Raw genomic sequence first — 17,244 nt, forward strand, 5'->3', positions numbered from 1 at the left:
GAGGCGCTCTTTGGGTGCTGTGGCTCACTTTTCTTGGGTGCATCACCTGACTCCAGTATTTCATCCCTTGGGCTTTCCAGTGTGGAGAAAGCTGCTGATATAGTACAAACTCAGATGAAATCATTTAGACCCAGAATGTCAGTTTTCTCCGTACCTTTTATCATATCCTCTCTCCTGACCTGCGCTGTTCCCAGTCAGAACATTGCTCAGTGAGCACAGATCCAGAATAGAGGTTAGCAGGGATAATTCCCCCAGGTTGGGGGGAGTTTGATGCCCTGTCTACCACAGCCTTGTCCTACTGTTAGACAGCACCTGTGGCCTGCTGGTAGCCATAAACTTACTTTTCAATTCTCTTTTTAAAAACTCTGAGCACCTGCATTTCCCCTTCAGTTGGCACAGACTGATAACCTTGTAAATACTTTTCATAGCTTACCATGTTTATAGCTTACCTTACGTGGCTTATGTTTTTGGCTGGCTGCCCCGTGACATCTAGGGAGGCAGCTGAATTTCAGGATAATCTGATGCAGTCACCATGTAAGAATAGTTAATGCCTTGGAATGATTGCCTGAAGATAGCGATCCTCTGGAATCAGACTGCCTGAACTGGAGGCTTAGATCCAACACTCTCCACATAATCTTGGTGCATATGATCCATTTCCACATGATTTCCCTGAATCTCAATTTTATCACTGTAAAATGGAGTTAGTACCTCTTTGTGAGATTGTCAAGAGGACTAAATGCATAATCCATCAAAGCACCGAGCCCTGTACGTAAGACAGCACAAGTTCTCAGTAAATATAATCCTTACCCTAGAGTGTAGGTTCTCATTTGCTCAGTTGGATTGAGTTTCTTCCCTGACTTGGGTCTGTGCCATCTTCTAGCTTGTCTGTGCTGACAGCTCCTCTGTGCTGACTGTGACACCTTGCACCAGAACACTGGGCCTGACCAGGAGGAGAAGGGATGGATACCAGGACAAGAGTAGAGGGTGGCTTCTGTGCACTGCTGTGCCCAGTCCCATCTTTTTCTGTGTTTTCCTTGATAAAGATAGATCGTGGACCCCCACATCTTAGAGTTGCTTCCAAGTTAGGCACAGTGGCTCACTCCTGTAATCCCAGCATTTTGGGAGGCTGAGTGGGGAGGATTGCTTGAGCCCAGGAGTTCAAGACCAGCCTGGACAGCATAGTGAGACCCCCCCCCCCATTTCTACAAAAAAATAAAGATTTTTTTTTTAAAGAAAGAGTTGCTTCAACACACCTTGGAAGCAAACCAGAAAGAGGCCAGGTCTGAAATTATATCAGCCAGCATTTGATAGCAGCTCATTATATTGGAATACACAGCACTTTAAGTCTCACTTAAAAAATAAAATGATAACCTCACCTCCACCATGTGTCAGGATAGATTTCTGATGGATTGACTAGTGGTAGAGTAAATGTAACAAATACAATCATAATCATCTAGAAATAGTATACATGAATATTTAGTGTCAGAATGGGGAAGGGGCATGTAAGTTTGTAGAAGCAATGGAGGGGAAGTTGCCTAAAAATGAAAACTCATGTCAAAATGCATCTAACAATGAAATCATCAGTGATGGAAATATCACAATCTATAGGAAAAAGGATTAATGCCTTTATGTATTAAAGAATTATTATACAATCAGTCAAAATGCTAACACACCAATAGAAAAATGGGCATATTTCTGTTGGCATGTTCATATATGAGCACATGTATACTTGCACATATTTATATACAAATACATTCATATGCAAAAGTACACATCATGCTTGCTTTGTATATATGCACACAAAAGAGACTCAAAGGATACACGTCAGAATATTAATAGTGATTGTCTCTGGATTGTTGGATTAAACATGTTGGGCCTCTCAAATTCGAAAACTTGAAATCTGAAATGCTCCAAGATGGATCTGCAACTTACTGAGCGCCAACCTGATGTTCAAAGGAAATACTCGTTGGAGCATTTTGGATTTCAGATTTTTGGATTTGGGATGCTCAAATAATGCAGAATTTCAAAATCTGATAAAAAAATATCCTAAATCCACAATACTTCTGGACCCACGCATTTCAGATAAGGGGTGATAAGGATACTCAGTCTGTGTGTGTGTATGTTTTATGTATCTCTGTGTTTTCCAAGCAAGCTTTTAATTTTTATTTGCAGTTGCATTTTCTTCTTTATGTGGCTCTGTATTTTCCAAATTTTCTGCAATAAGCATGCATTTCTTTTCTAATTAGCAGAAAGTTTTAAATGGATGCCACTTAGTTGAAGTTTCTGTGCTTCTGAAGAAATCCTTTGGCCTTAGATATTCTCTGTGAGAAACAGAAAACCTCTCAAGTGTGTTGGCAGCTTAGGTGGATATTTGTTCTTTGAATAGTTTTCTCCTTATGTTCTTCCTTTGTCTACTTCCTATTCTCTTCCCTGGAATTTTCTCCTCTCCATGACTGGCTGTGCCCTCAACATCTTAGAAATGTTTCTGTGTCTTTTCATTTTTGTTTCATTGGCTTTGCTTATTTAGATTTCACTTTGAATGCACAGAGTGTCACGTTCCTCTGTGCCCAGATTTTGAAATAAGAGCAGGTCCTGGACAGTTCAGAGCAGGCCAGAGGTCTAATTGGAAGCTCCCTTCCTGCAGCACAGGAGGTGTGCCTTGGCGGGAAATGGCCACACCAGGATGCTTTGTTCTGGGCTCCAAAGTATGGGTGATGTTCCTGCTACAGTGCACTTTGTGTCCTGGCCGTTTGTGTTCATGACGACTTCCCTGTCAGGGCAGGAGCTCAGCAGGGCGGGAGCCTCCATGTACATTCTGAACAGGGGCTCAACAGTTGTTTTGAATTGAGTGAGTGAGTGAGTGAATTCACTGAATTATTGAAAACTGTAGGAACTGTGTGGTAATCTCAAATTTACTATAAGAAAAGTTAATAGTAAACTTTTAATTTTATTGTTCAAGGCCTGATCTATGCTACCCACAGGAAAAAGGAAAGGGAAATGAAACCTTTTCTTTTCAACCAGATCTTTGTGATCTGCATTGGAGCTATCTCAGCAATCAGCTTCGTATATCCAAACAAAATTCTGTCATTCTTTAGTTGAAGCCTGCCTCTTGTGTGGCCTGCCAGTCCTTCACATCCAGAGTAGTTAATCAGTTAAGTAAATTTTCTTTGTAGAATAGCACAGCTCTATTCATACCTGGTTCTAATTGTCATTCTGTTTTTAAATGGGACTCGTTTTATGCAGATGCCAAGGATGCCTGTGCACACCAGTGATGTTCTTGTTGGAGGGCGGATGTATAGAGGAAGGGGTCCTACACGCGGTCTCCTCTCTTCTTCTTCTGGGCCCTCCCTTCCTTGGCCTGCTTGGGCTCTTCCCTAATTTGCCAAAGAAAGAGTATCTTAGGTATCTTAGGACCTTTTTAGTACCAGCATCCTATGGCTTGGTGGTGGCTAACACTTGCCATTGGAAGGTCGGTCTATTTTAGAAATGGAAGAGGAGAGTCAGGTGCGGTGGCTCATACCTGTAATCCCAAAACTTTGGGGGGTGCTGAGACAGGAGGATTGCTTGAGCCCAGGAGTTCAATACCAGCCTGGGCAACATAGTGAGATCTCATCTCTAAAAAAGAAAAAAATTGGAAATGGAAGAGGAGAAACCAAGGTAATCTTTTAAATGCCTACCTATGACAGGAATCAGCTGAAATGGTGTTTAGATTGTTAACAAATCCTCATTAATAATCACACACTAGGTTGAAAGTTGTATTTTAAAGAGTCACTTGTGTGACATTGTGGCAAGAGAGCGTCCCATAGCAACTTAAGTGTAATTTTGTTTGTCCCTCAGATTGCAAACACTGCCTTTTACTCTCTTCACTCACCATTTTATCAGGAGAAGACTTTTAATGCCAACTGTATTGTTTTTGCTGATTTTAGATGGCTTATTTTTAAAGCCTCTGGTACATTTTCTGTTTACATCTTTATGGACTGTCACTGTAGCCAATTAAAAATCCTCTTAACTATCATAGATTGTGTCAAAGGAGATTGCTGTTATTCCTCTCCCAGGAAAGAAAAAATTTATGATCCATATCAATTTATTGCCTGTTTTCCCTAAAGAAGCAAAACATAATTATTAGTTAATTCAGTTAGACATTAACTCAGAAAACTCCAGAGATTTTGATTGATTGTTATAGTAACCAAAAATATTGAAGTGTTAAAGATGACTAAAACCAGCTATTAGGAATGAGTTGGCATATTGCTTATACCATTACATAAAATAGCTAAAGCATTTTGAATTTCAGAGCTGTACTCACATCAGCCTCAGTGGTTTCAAATTTATTTTAAAGACAGATTTAGATTTAGGCAATTCTGTCAGTCTTTTCAGGTGGTACACCACTGTAAAATATTCTGCTTATCACTGGGTGTGGTGGTTCACGCCTGTAATCCCAGCGCTTTGGGAGGCCGAGGCAGGTGGATCACTTGAGGTGAGGAGTTCGAGACCAGCCTGGCCAACATGGCAAAACCCTGTCTCTACTAAAAAATACAAAAAATTAGCTGGGTGTGGTGGTGCACCCCTGTACTCTCAGCTACTTAGGCAGGAGAGGCAGGAGAATTGCTTGAACCTGGGAGGTGGAGTGAGTCAGCTCACTTCCCTCCAGCCTGGATTACAGAGCGAGACTCCGTCTCAAAAAAAAAAAAAATTCTACTTATCTTATTCCCCCTATGGTAATGTCTTGGTTGTGCTCCTGCTAGCTTAGGGGAAAAGGAGTAATTAATTTTAAGGGCACTGAGGGTATCTCAGACAGCTCATGAATTGGTGGAACTGGGTACTAAAAGCTGTTAGGACTAAGGCAGCACCTGCCTTCTGCCCATCTCCCTCTGCCGTGTTTCTCTGCATGGCAGAGGGACACCACTGCTGTATGGGGGTCCAGGAATCATAAGACACAAAATACAGTCACACTCATGACTGTAACTTATTACAATGCAAGCACATGAGGCAAACTTAGTACAGGGAAGAGGTGCACAGGGCGAGTCCTCTCCCATGGAGCCGCACAGGTTGCACTTTATCCCCCCATTCACAAATGAGTTGTGAAAACACCTGTGGAATGTTGTCAGCCAGGGAAACTCCTGGGTAGAGACCCAGCACCCAGGATTTTTATGGAGGACCACTCATGTAAGAAGGCTCTGCCTGTTAAGTACCAAAGTTCCAGACTCCCAGAAGGAAATAAACCATACTGTGTGCGGCATAGAGCATATTGTTTGTGCAGACAGCTTAGGCACAGTGAGCCACTCCTACCAGTTAGGAAATGATGGGAAGGAACCCTCCTAAATCCAAGTTCCCAGATACCAGCCAAGGGCCAGCCTTGCAACAGGCCCTTTAAGGATGGCCGTCAGATCTGCTGCTTCACTCTTTCCTGCACAGCGGAGCCCCACCCCAGTCTGAAGTTTACACATCATACCCTCAGTTAAGGTTGAGCAGAGCCCTTTGAGTATGTCCCAACTCCAGATTCCCAGGAGAAGGAGTTAGCCCAGAGAGGGTAGAGTTACCCCCCAATCCAGGCAGGATGGTCAGAGTAATGGGTCACATGGTCTAACGTGGATATCAGGAATTCTTCCCATCTGGGTAGGGACAGGTTGTTGGTTTGGGGGCGCGGAAGACACTCCAGAAGCAAGTCGGCCATAGGGATGCATGTGTGGAAAATCTCAGAAACTGCAGACTTCATCTGCCAAAGGCCCTCTTATGTTAGGAGGAGCATTACAAAACCATACAGGAAAGTGGCACCTGACTCAGGCCCCAGGAGCCCCAGGTTGCTCTGAGGAAGTAGGGTAGTGTGTAGGTGTTCATTTGCATAGAAGCAGTGAATGCCTGAGAGATTCTGTAATAGATTCAGATAGCTTATCCTCAGGTGTTCTGTAATAGTCTTAGTGAACTTTCGTTTTTCTTCACCATTCTGATTGCCGCCAGTTGTAGTTCATGAAAATAGCCTGATTCCTCCCTGAGATTGACCCTTGTAGGTGGTGGACAAAAATGGCATATGTGTTTATAATATTCTTCTGTGTCTGCTGTAGTTTTTTTTTTTTTGGTTGTTTGAAAGCTTTTGTATTAGTCTGTTTTCACGCTGCTGATAAAGACATACCCCAGACTGGGCAGTTTACAAAAGAGGTTTAAGGGACTTACAGTTCCACCTAGCTGGGGAGGCGTCACAGTCATGGTGGAAGGTATCTCAGGCACGTCTCACATCGCGGCAGACAAGAGAAGAGGGCTTGTGCAGAGAAACTCCTGTTTTTACAATCATCAGATCTCATGAGACTTATTCACTATCATGAGAACAGCATGGGAAAGACCTGCCCCCATGATTCAATTACCTTCCACCAGGTCCCTCCCACAACATGTGGGAATTCAAGATGAGATTTGGGTGGGGACACAGCCAAACCATATCAGCTTTCTTGGTCGGACTTATAGTCAGAACTATTGAAGGTTATGCATCTCAGCCATTACTTCTACATGTGAATAGTTCCTAATCTTCTCAATAGTACCCATATAGGAAGCGCTGGTATTTTTTGAGGCATGGATATCTTTCATTTGCTGAAGGCAGGGGCTGATGTAGGGTGTTGAGGTGACCTTAGTATGGGTGGTGGTTCCCACAGTTGGGAGACTTGTGTCTCTTTTGCACAAACCTATCACTGGTTTGCTCTGAGAAGGGTTAAGTGTCATCTCAGAATATAGTGGGAACCCTGTCAGTTCTGTGGCCCATGTAGAAAGGGTTTCCGGGTCCCTTCAGTCAGTGGGAAATCACCATAGAATTATCATCATATCCCCATCCTTGGCTACATGTATAATAGTTTAGTATGAATTAATTTAATTCACACATGTGCATGCACACGCTCTATATATATGTATGTATGTATGACAGGAAGTTAAAACCCAGAGCTTCCAGCCAGACCATCCTGTTTGTTTTGCTATGGTTTTCATGTGGATTCTTCCTTGGAGTCAGGTAAAATGTAATCCCTCTGCCTCCATGCTGTGCATAGCAGACCAGTTTGTTGCTGCTGTCTGTGCACTCGTGCTCTGTGTGCGCTAGTCTGGCCTCATGCATGGCCAGGGTGCCCTGTCCTGTGACAGCAGGGGGCTGATCGCCTGCACATGCGTCCATCTGATGGCTTGATGGAGCTACCTTCTATGTGTCAGTCTCTCTTTTTAAAGTACTCAACAGTATCCTCAGACTAATTTTTGCTTTTGCATTTTTGCTTTTGTTATCTTTGAGATATCAAGAGTGGAAGGCAGCATTCATTCCAGAGAGGACAAGACTTCTAAGGAAAAGAGAAGTGTTTTTTTGGGAGTCTAAGAACAGCGTATGAGTGATAGAAAAACAGTTCCATAGTCCCTTCAACAGGTCAGCAGGAAGGCTTTTGAAAACAGTAGTGAATCTTCTTTGCGGGGGCATGGACTGTAAGGAGAAAACTTTCTTCTATCTTTTGTACACTGCTGTTTTAGGGTACCCCAAGATAACATTGTTGATTCCTGGGGACCTAGGATGTTATCTCCTTGAATGAAACCTATTCTTCATGTCTTTTACAGTAACGAATAAATGTGTTGATGGATTCATCTATACCCACAAAATGAGCCTTCAGAAAAGAAAATGCAAAGTTCAGTGATACTAGGTTATTATAAGCTCTTCGTGTTCCCTGTGACTGACCCTTCTACCTCTCTGGGGCAGCAGGCTCCCATTCTGAGAAACACTGGTATCTGGGGACACTGCAGGCTGAGCTGCTCAGCACAGGCCATGCATGCAGTGTGAGAAGCCACCTTGTTAGAGCAGTATCAGTTATGGTGACTGTTAGAGCAGTATCAATTATGGTGACCTCTGTCAGCCTTATGGGGTTGGGGATGGGTGCCACAAGGAGCTCCAGGGGCCTCCCAGACAGAAGCCCAGCTGTATTCACCAGCACCCAGCATGGAGAATAATGGGTTTCCATGATAAGTAACGCTGCTGATGTACATCGTCTTCCTGGATCTCAATGCTTTCTAGATATTGTTGTTATTTATATTTCCCTTATATACTGTGGAGCTGTATGGGTCTGGTAGGGTTGGGAATAAATAGTCCTATCATTTGTTAATTATGTTAAACTAATAGATGCATATGAGTTTTATGAGGGTTACTAATTACTTTTTTATTCAGTTAATGGAAATCTGTTACCCCTTAATTGATTTCAGCTGCAGTTATTTTGTTAGGGTGCTATTGTTTAAATGGATGTATATTTCCCTCTGTGAGCCAAGTTCATTCAGATCTGCATTTGTGCAGGTCCCGTATTCTTATGTTTGATAAATGAGCAAGTGGGTGTGTTGGTTGGTGGAAGGATGGGACCACGACACAGAGGCCCAGTCCTCATCCACCTGCCAGGGGTTGGCATGCAGGCATATAACATTTCTGTTGCATCTTTTGTTTTCACAGTGAGAGAAAAACGCAAGAGTCTCTTCATTAACCATGTAAGTGAAGCTGTCTCCCTGTGTTTTTCATAATGACTGTACAGTGTAAAGAGCTAAAATAACTGTCTGTGATGGATGAAAATGGCTCATGTGCTTTGTAGATACTTGGAAGAACGTTGCAGTGTACTTATGCTTAGTTTGGTTTGTAATTGGACAAGCATCACTCAGTATTTGCCCACTGTCCCAAATATTTTTCCAGAAGCCCTAGACCACTATTGTTCATGAGATGATGTGTGTGAACAATAACATATCAAACATCACCCAGCAAGTCCAAGCGAAAGCCACTTCTTTTTAATTTTGAATCCTTTCCTTTCTCTACCCTCACCCCCAAATTATTCTTTTTCTCTTGTAGCTCAGTTCCATTTGAATAAACACATAGTTGTTTTCCATGAGGCTCTCTGTCTCCACACTTGACTCTTCCCATTTGTTGTTTGTGGGTCCAGTAGAGTCTGTGTGTTCTTCTGATGCTCCAAGAAAGGATAAACTTGATAACACTAAATTTAAAAAAGATGTTCAAACATTTGGCTGGAGTCTTTTGGCCATTCTTAGCCATGTCTCCCTCCCCTGGTGGCCAGGTGCAGGTGCCCCATTGAGATACTTCATCCCTCTTCCTTCCTTGAGCAGAGATGTAGCTGGCTGGCTCCAGCACCTACTCCACACCCTATATACCAGGCAAGTCCTAGCCACACCCTCTTCTTAGAAATATGGCCCTTTAGGAAAGAAAACTCTCCGAGAGGTATGGAATGATGAAACAGGTGTAAATTATCAAAATAAGTATGCTCTAAGTCCTCATTCTAAAAACAGAACCACACAAGGGTCTTTCTCAGGATTTTTAGACTGTCTGCATCTCTGTATTTGAAGATCTTGAAATAGTCCTAAAGCTGTGTATTAAAGAGACTTAAAGCCATAATGTTGTATTCTCTGCCCTTTGAAAATATGGACAAAATGCAGTTGGGAAGAAATTCATCAGCTGGGCCCTTACACTCAAGGGACATGATGCTACACCCTTAGGAGATTGATGACTTCTTTGTAGTCAGTGTTAATATATATGCACATATACAGTTTTCTAGGGGTCAGAGGGCTTATAATTTTTAGCAGATTCTTAAAGCAATCTGTGACCTTTTCCCTCGGCCCCTTAAATTTCAAAGCATCTGTTTAAAGCACCTTTGAAATTGCAATCTGTGTCATGAGGAAAATATGAAAATTGCCATGCCTTTTTTTTTTGAAAGCAGTATATACCTGGATATAAAAATTTGAGCGATTGGAACGAATTCTCTAAATCCTTGCTTCCATTTCTTTGCCTGCTGGGTGCACTTGAATGCTTTCCCACTCATTACACTCATTAGCATGCCTGCCAAGGAGCTTGCAAGGGAAGGAGAAGAGCTGGAACTGCATCCAGGCCATCTTTCCTGTTCACTGCAGCTCCATGGAAGGTGCATTGAAGAAAGAGGAGGATAGGACTTTGTCTGTGTTGCTCTGTTATCATTGTAGCTGATGATACAGAGGTGTGCTCCCACAGTTCTAACCTGCATACCTCTTTTAACATCCCTGCACGCCCCCCCCCCACCCCACCAACAGGCACACACCTAACCTTGCCATTTCGTGTCCTGTATAGTCTGAGCACCTGCCACACACTTGAGAACACATCTGCTGCACCCAGCACATGGATTAGTATGGGAGGCCATGCATTCTCACGCACAGTATCTTCTGACGCCCAGCCCAGCATTCAAACCTCTGTAAAATCACATCTGCTGACACAGAGTGAAATCACACAGTTGTTGAGATCTCTGCAAATGGATCTGTTCCTATAGAAAAGAAATCTGGGTGCTAAGTTTCTTATATAACAGATGACCCTGTAACAAGCAGCGTGACCCTCTAAACTGTGAACAGACCTCGCTGCAAATGAGCGCCATCAGTCCTGCCACGCTAGGAAAAGCCGTGGGAGTGTGCCAGTCCCACCAGCTGAAATATCATTTGAGTGAAATTACCTGCAGATTCAATTAGGCTAATAAAGCAGCTGTACTTTTCAGGTTTTGAAACTTAGGAATAGTAAGTTAGAACAGTGGAGAAAGGACGAGCAATAATAATAATCAGTCCCATCTGCTGAGTGCTTTAAAGCATGTGTGCCAGGCTCTGCTGTAATTGGTTTAATGGACTCATTTAGTTAGCACAATGGCCATGCTAGGTAGGCACAATTCAGTATTACTATTTTACAGATGAGGAGATGAGGCACAAAGAAGTTAGCCAAGTAGACAGTGGAGCCCGGGTTGAGTCCCAGGTGGTCTGCTTCAAGCACCCCACTTAGCTCGCACCCTCTGTGTTCCTCAGATAATAACACCAGTTCTCATGTGACAGAGGTTGTTTAGCTTGCTTATCTGAACTTAGAGATAACATTTATAATTAAATTTGTGTGGGACAGTTTCTAGGGTTCATTTCTGAATATGGATCTCAACTGAAATTTATCATTTAGTTTGTTACTGAACTCTGGAGTAATAGTTATTTTTTGCCCTTATTATACCATTTCATTTTTTATTTGCTTTATTGTGAGGGATGTTGTTTCTTTAATTTCTCTTTCAAGTTTTGAAGAACCCACTTAGTACATGTTGCTAAGATAACCTACAAAGAGGCTACTATTTAAGAGAAATGAATGCAGTTGTGTAGGTAAGCCATTTAAGACAAGGCGAGTGTTCACCTCTACCCCCAGGACCATGATAACTGCAGGGGAAATAACCTCCTCCTGGTGGAGAAAAGTAAGGCTTTTCTGGTTTCCAGCAAACAACACACATAAGCAAGTGAGAAGAGTGGACTTTGACCCAGGACATTCTCCAGGGAATGGGGCAGTAGAGAATGGTCCCCCAGGCTGGAAAATGAGAGGGGCCTTTCACTGGCTCAAAACAGCCAAGAGAGACTCAGAGGATTAAGTGAAAGGAGACCACTTCTCAAGGAATTATTCCAGGTTTTGAAGCTTGAAGCCATTTGAAAATAAACCACTTCGGATGTTTTGACAGCAGGTTCAATCAGGGTGAATTATAAAGGTTAATATTTTAATCAGCACCTATGTTTTAGATGTAATTAAAGTGAACAGGTATAGGAAGGTGGTTGTTGTTGTTGTTGTTGTTTTTGAGATGGAGTCTCGCTCTGTCACCAAGGCTGGAGGGCATTGGTACGATCTTGGCTCACTGCAACCTCCCCAACCCGGGTTCAAACTATTCACCTGCCTCAGCCTCCCAAGTAGCTGGGATTACAAGCATGCGCCACCATACCCGGCTATTTTTTGTATTTTTAGTAGAGACAGGAATTAGCTATGTTGGCCAGGCTGGTCTTGAACCCCTGACTTCAGGTGATCCACCCGCCTTAGCTTCCCAAAGTGCTGGGATTACAAGCATGAGCCACTGCGTCCAGCTAGGAAAATTTAATGCATATGAAAGATACACGGCCGGGCGCGGTGGCTCACGCCTGTAATCCTAGCACTTTGGGAGGCCGAGACGGGCGGATCACGAGGTCAGGAGATCGAGACCATCTTGGCTAACACGGTGAAACCCCGTTTCTACTAAAATTACAAAAAATTAGCCGGGCGTGTTGGCGGGCGCCTGTAGTCCCAGCTACTTGGGAGGCTGAGGCAGGAGAATGGCGTGAACCCGGGAGGCGGAGCTTGCAGTGAGCCGAGATCGTGCCACTGCACTCCAACCTGGGAGACACAGCAAGACTCCGTCTCAAAAAAAAAAAAAAAAAAAGAAAGATACACGTATTTTTAAAAGGCTGTGTAAAGGGATTTATGTAAAGTTTATTTAAAATTTGCTGACATTTTGACTTTGCTTTTTTTTTTTTAAGGTTAGCTGTTTTTATGAATCTTTTAATTAAAGTGTAAAAATCTCTGATTATAGATTGTGGGTGACATTGTAGGTGGTTGGAGTTAAGAATCACTCCTGAAAAAAAAAAAATCACTCCTGAAACTCAGAGAGAATGTATGCTTTTTACCTTAGCCTCACTTTTCTATGATTATCTTCCTGCCACCTGGTGATAGCACACCAAAAATGAATGGGTTATTCTAAGAAGTTAAAAAAAAAAAAAAAAAAAGATGTGAAAACAGAATGAATCAGGAGTTGAATAGCCAGCTTCCTTTGTCTTGTTTGCCATAGGTGCACTTTGAAACGAGAAAGCCAGACTGGGAATTCTGTGTAGTGTGATCCTCAAAAAAAAAAAACCAAAGCATTTGTCTCAACACTGAGTCTGGTGATAGTTCAGGAAACTTTGTGAGGAAGTAAAGCAACTGGGGGAGTTACTTATCAGCTAAGCAAGAGTCACATTATTGTTAGTGGGACTTGGAGCCAAAAGAACTTTGTTCAAGCCCCCGTTCTGCCACCTGCTAATTGGGCAATCTTGGAAACATCTTGAAATCTCAGTTTTCTTATCTCCTAGGGTGGGTCATAATTCCAGACCTACTTGACTCGAAGGTAGTGATTTGCAGCCTAATTGTAACACCATATACGTATGTTGTATTATTATTGTCCATTGGAATTTAGGTAAAATTGATTTAATTTTCCAAGTTCAATATCAAAACTGATGAAAGTCTTGCTGGTATTTTGAGTATGGATATAGTTTTTTCATAATCATTAAGACCAGGATTTTCTGGGAGGAGTATATTCTGTTCAGCTCCCTTTGGAGAATACTGACTTGAATCATTTGCTCCTCTTAACACAGTTCAGTTCCAAATCAGTTCCTGCCTTTTAGCTTTGAGTGAGGTAGGAATAGGATTCCTTGTAAAAAGGTGTCTATTCTGGTTATAGGCTTCATCTGTAAGTCATGAAAGTCAAGTAATACAGTGAGCTACATCTGGGAACTGAAATTTAAAACATTTTAAATCTTGCTTTTGCCTCTGGAAGATTGGCTCTTAATAGAATGAGAGTTTATTGAGCAGCTGCTGTGTTAGCATCAATGCCATATGCTTGGAGGATGTGAAAGAAGACTAAGTTTTTAAAATATCAGTAAAAATTTAAAAAATCCAATAAGATTAAAGAAATCCAGCTTTTACTTTGAAATAATTTCAAATGTATAGAAAAGTAGCAGCAATAATTGAGAGTACAGGATTTTCATGTGACTAAAGGAACCTTAGATGCTCTGGTTCTCAGACCCCCTGTTCTGCTTCACCCAGGGATGTTGACATGGGGTAGGTGTTTTGTTATTTTCTCTCTTCTTTTTGTTTTTTCTTCTTCTTTTTGCAGAATGTCTAGAAATGATAATGATAATGTTACACACACTGGTACATTGAGAAGCTTGGGTAGGACATCAATTCCTTAAGTGTATTGGTTATGTCTATGGAGGACTTTCTCTTTTCTTACCTCTTTCTGTTTCTTCTTCACCCCTTCTTCCCTTTCTTCATGCTGTCACTCTTGTAATGAGGCACAAAGGAAGTGGCACTTGTAAAGTGTAATGGTCCATTCAAATACAGGGCAGCTGACAGGTGGAATTGCTTCCCTAGTGCCTTTGTGGAAGGTCATTTTGAAAGCTACATTGTCCTTGTTAAGACACCCAAGTGAAGTGGCCACTGAGCTGTTGTTACGATTTAGCCTGGTAACTCATGGTGTGTTCTCCATGGAAGTTCCTATGTTGGAAGCCCTGATCTTTTGTATATAGTGTTAGGATATCATCCCTTAATTAGCCAGCACAAATTCTTGACCACAGCTGCCTGGTTTTCACATTGCTCTGACACTGCTACATGTGGGGAAGGAGCTGTTCTCATTTTAGTCAGTCACTGACTCTTGGTTCCATTGCTGCCATTCCCAGAGTTAGGGGAAGCACAACCACTCCTGCTAGCTGGGGAGGCACTGAGGGCCTCTTCACTGTGCATTCTACTTGTCACTTCATTGCTCTCCTAACCTCCTCAGTTTTCAACTCCATCACCTTGCTCAGGGACTTCTGGAGTAGAGAGAAGAAAGGAATGAAGTGAAGCCTTGAAGGAGCATTCTACTTGAAGCAGGAACTTTGTCAGAAAAGCCCTTTAAGAAGCAGACTTTGTATCCCTTAGCCTTGTGTTATAATCTGTTCTTTGACTTTATATATACATATATATGTGTGTGTATATATATGTGTGTGTACATATATATGTTTTAACTTTTATTTCATACTTACAGAATAATTTTAATAATAATAATACAGAAAACTCTCATCTACCCTTCAGCCAGATTCATCAGTTTTAAACCAATATTCTCTCACATTCTGCACATCCTTGGTCATTGTCCTTTATTATTTTTTCTGAATTGTTTGGAAGTAGGTTGTCTGCATTCTGCCTTTTCTCCCTAATACTCCACTGTGTATTTCCTAAGACCAAGGCTATTCTCTGTGTAACCACAATATTATCAAAATAAAGAATTTAACATTGATATGTTTCTTCTAATTAACTGATCATATTCCAGCAATGTTAAGTGGCTCCGTAATGTCCGCTACAGCGTGTTTTTCTGTGGTACGGGTTTCACTCCAGCCTGACACATGGCATTTAGTTGGCATGCACCCTCGATGTCCTTTAATCTGGAGCAGATTCTCAGCCTTTCTCAGTCTTTCAGGACATTGACACTGTTGAAGAATACAGGGCCAGTTTTTTTTTTTTTTTAAATAATAATGTAATGTTTCTCATTTTGGATTTGCCCAAAGGATTCAGTTAAACATTTACAGCCAGAATACTACATGGAGTGTTCCCTTGCCCTTTTCAAGACATCAAATCGAGAGGCAGGCAGTATCATCTGACTCTTGTTGCTGATGTTGATTTTGATTACCGGGCAAGGTGCTGCCTGGATTCTCCACTGTCTGTTTACTCGTTTTCCCTTTGCAACTAACAAGCAGTCTCTGGGCAGGTACTTTAAAACCATGTAGATATCCTGCACTTTATCCCCACCCACAGATTTAGCATCTGTTGATCAGGCTTGCCTGAATCAATCTTTATTATTTTTGGTTACAGAATGGTGGTTTTCCAGCCCTACCATACTTCTCTCCCTTTGTCAGTAGGTGTTCTGCTTAAGAGAGAGCCTTCTCTTCCCATCTGTCCATCTGTCTGTCCATCCAGCCATTTTCAGTACAGATTCCTGGATTTCTGCTTTTCTAATGATACCTAGTTCATGCTTGTGCTTAAATATTTCGATGTCCTAGATTTGGGTAGTGGCAGTCTTTTGATACTGGTTTTGTGTTCTTGTGACATGCTCCATCCTTTCGTTTTGTTTTGCGAACTCCTTTGCTTTCTGGCACAATAAGATATTTCAGGCTCATCTTGTACCTCTGCCTCAACCCTGGATAGCCATTTCTCCAGGGAGTCCTGATTCCTTTTAGTGGCAAACAGTGCTAGAACCAAGGTCTGGACACCATGTGTGCTCATTGCTGCTGGGGTGCTATTGCTTCTAGGCCCATTTAGCAGGTGTAGCTAGGAAACTGACATTTCAGAAATCATGAATTCATACTGTTACTTTAAATTTCCCATTCCAGTCTATCCCATAGGGTTTTTTCTTTCTTTTTTTTTTTTTCTTTTCTTTTCTTTTTTTTATTTTATTTTATTTTATTTTTTTATTATACTTTAAGTTTTAGGGTACATGTGCACAATGTGCAGGTTAGTTACATATGTATACATGTGCCATGCTGGTGCGCTGCACCCACTAACTCGTCATCTAGCATTAGGTATATCTCCCAATGCTATCCTTCCCCACTCCCCCCTCCCCACCACAGTCCCCATAGTGTGATATTCCCCTTCCTGTGTCCATGTGATCTCATTGTTCAATTCCCACCTATGAGTGAGAATATGCGGTGTTTGGTTTTTTGTTCTTGCGATAGTTTACTGAGAATGATGGTTTCCAATTTCATCCATGTCCCTACAAAGGACATGAACTCATCATTTTTTATGGCTGCATAGTATTCCATGGTGTATATGTGCCACATTTTCTTAATCCAGTCTATCATTGTTGGACATTTGGGTTGGTTCCAAGTCTTTGATATTGTGAATAATGCCGCAATAAACATACGTGTGCATGTGTCTTTATAGCAGCATGATTTATAGTCATTTGGGTATATACCCAGTAATGGGATGGCTGGGTCAAATGGTATTTCTAGTTCTAGATCCCTGAGGAATCGCCACACTGACTTCCACAATGGTTGAACTAGTTTACAGTCCCACCAACAGTGTAAAAGTGTTCCTATTTCTCCACATCCTCTCCAGCACCTGTTGTTTCCTGACTTTTGAATGATTGCCATTCTAACTGGTGTGAGATGATATCTCATAGTGGTTTTGATTTGCATTTCTCTGATGGCCAGTGATGATGAGCATTTTTTCATGTGTTTTTTGGCTGCATAAATGTCTTCTTTTGAGAAGTGTCTGTTCAACTCCCTCGCCCACTTTTTGATGGGGTTGTTTGTTTTTTTCTTGTAAATTTGTTTGAGTTCATTGTAGATTCTGGATATTAGCCCTTTGTCAGATGAGTAGGTTGCAAAAATTTTCTCCCATGTTGTAGGTTGCCTGTTCACTCTGATGGTAGTTTCTATTGCTGTGCAGAAGCTCTTTAGTTTAATTGGGTCCCATTTGTCAATTTTGGCTTTGGTTGCCATTGCTTTTGGTGTTTTGGACATGAAGTCCTTGCCCACACCTATGTCCTGAATGGTAATGCCTAGGTTTTCTTCTAGGGTTTTTATGGTTTTAGGTCTAATGTTTAAATCTTTAATCCATCTTGAATTGATTTTTGTATAAGGTGTAAGGAAGGGATCCAGTTTCAGCTTTCTACATATGGCTAGCCA

The 17,244-nt window shown here is 41.8% G+C and overlaps 1 protein-coding gene across 9 annotated transcripts in view; it reads left to right on the forward strand.

The window, feature by feature from the left end:
• The window catches only part of CCNY (cyclin Y), a 330,334-nt gene that overhangs the window by 246,145 nt on the left and 66,945 nt on the right, over positions 1-17,244 (forward strand). For 8 of the 9 annotated variants that reach the window (XM_055092655.1, XM_055092654.1, XM_055092650.1 and 5 more), the window contains one exon: positions 8,444-8,478. The exons of the other annotated variant lie outside the window; for it this stretch is intronic. In XM_055092655.1, coding sequence (XP_054948630.1) covers positions 8,444-8,478 — 35 coding nt within the window. The remainder of the gene's footprint in view (positions 1-8,443; positions 8,479-17,244) is intronic. 9 annotated transcript variants of the gene reach the window in all.

Source organism: Pan paniscus, chromosome 8 (genome assembly GCF_029289425.2).
Source record: "Pan paniscus chromosome 8, NHGRI_mPanPan1-v2.0_pri, whole genome shotgun sequence".
NCBI classification, from domain to species: domain Eukaryota; kingdom Metazoa; phylum Chordata; class Mammalia; order Primates; family Hominidae; genus Pan; species Pan paniscus.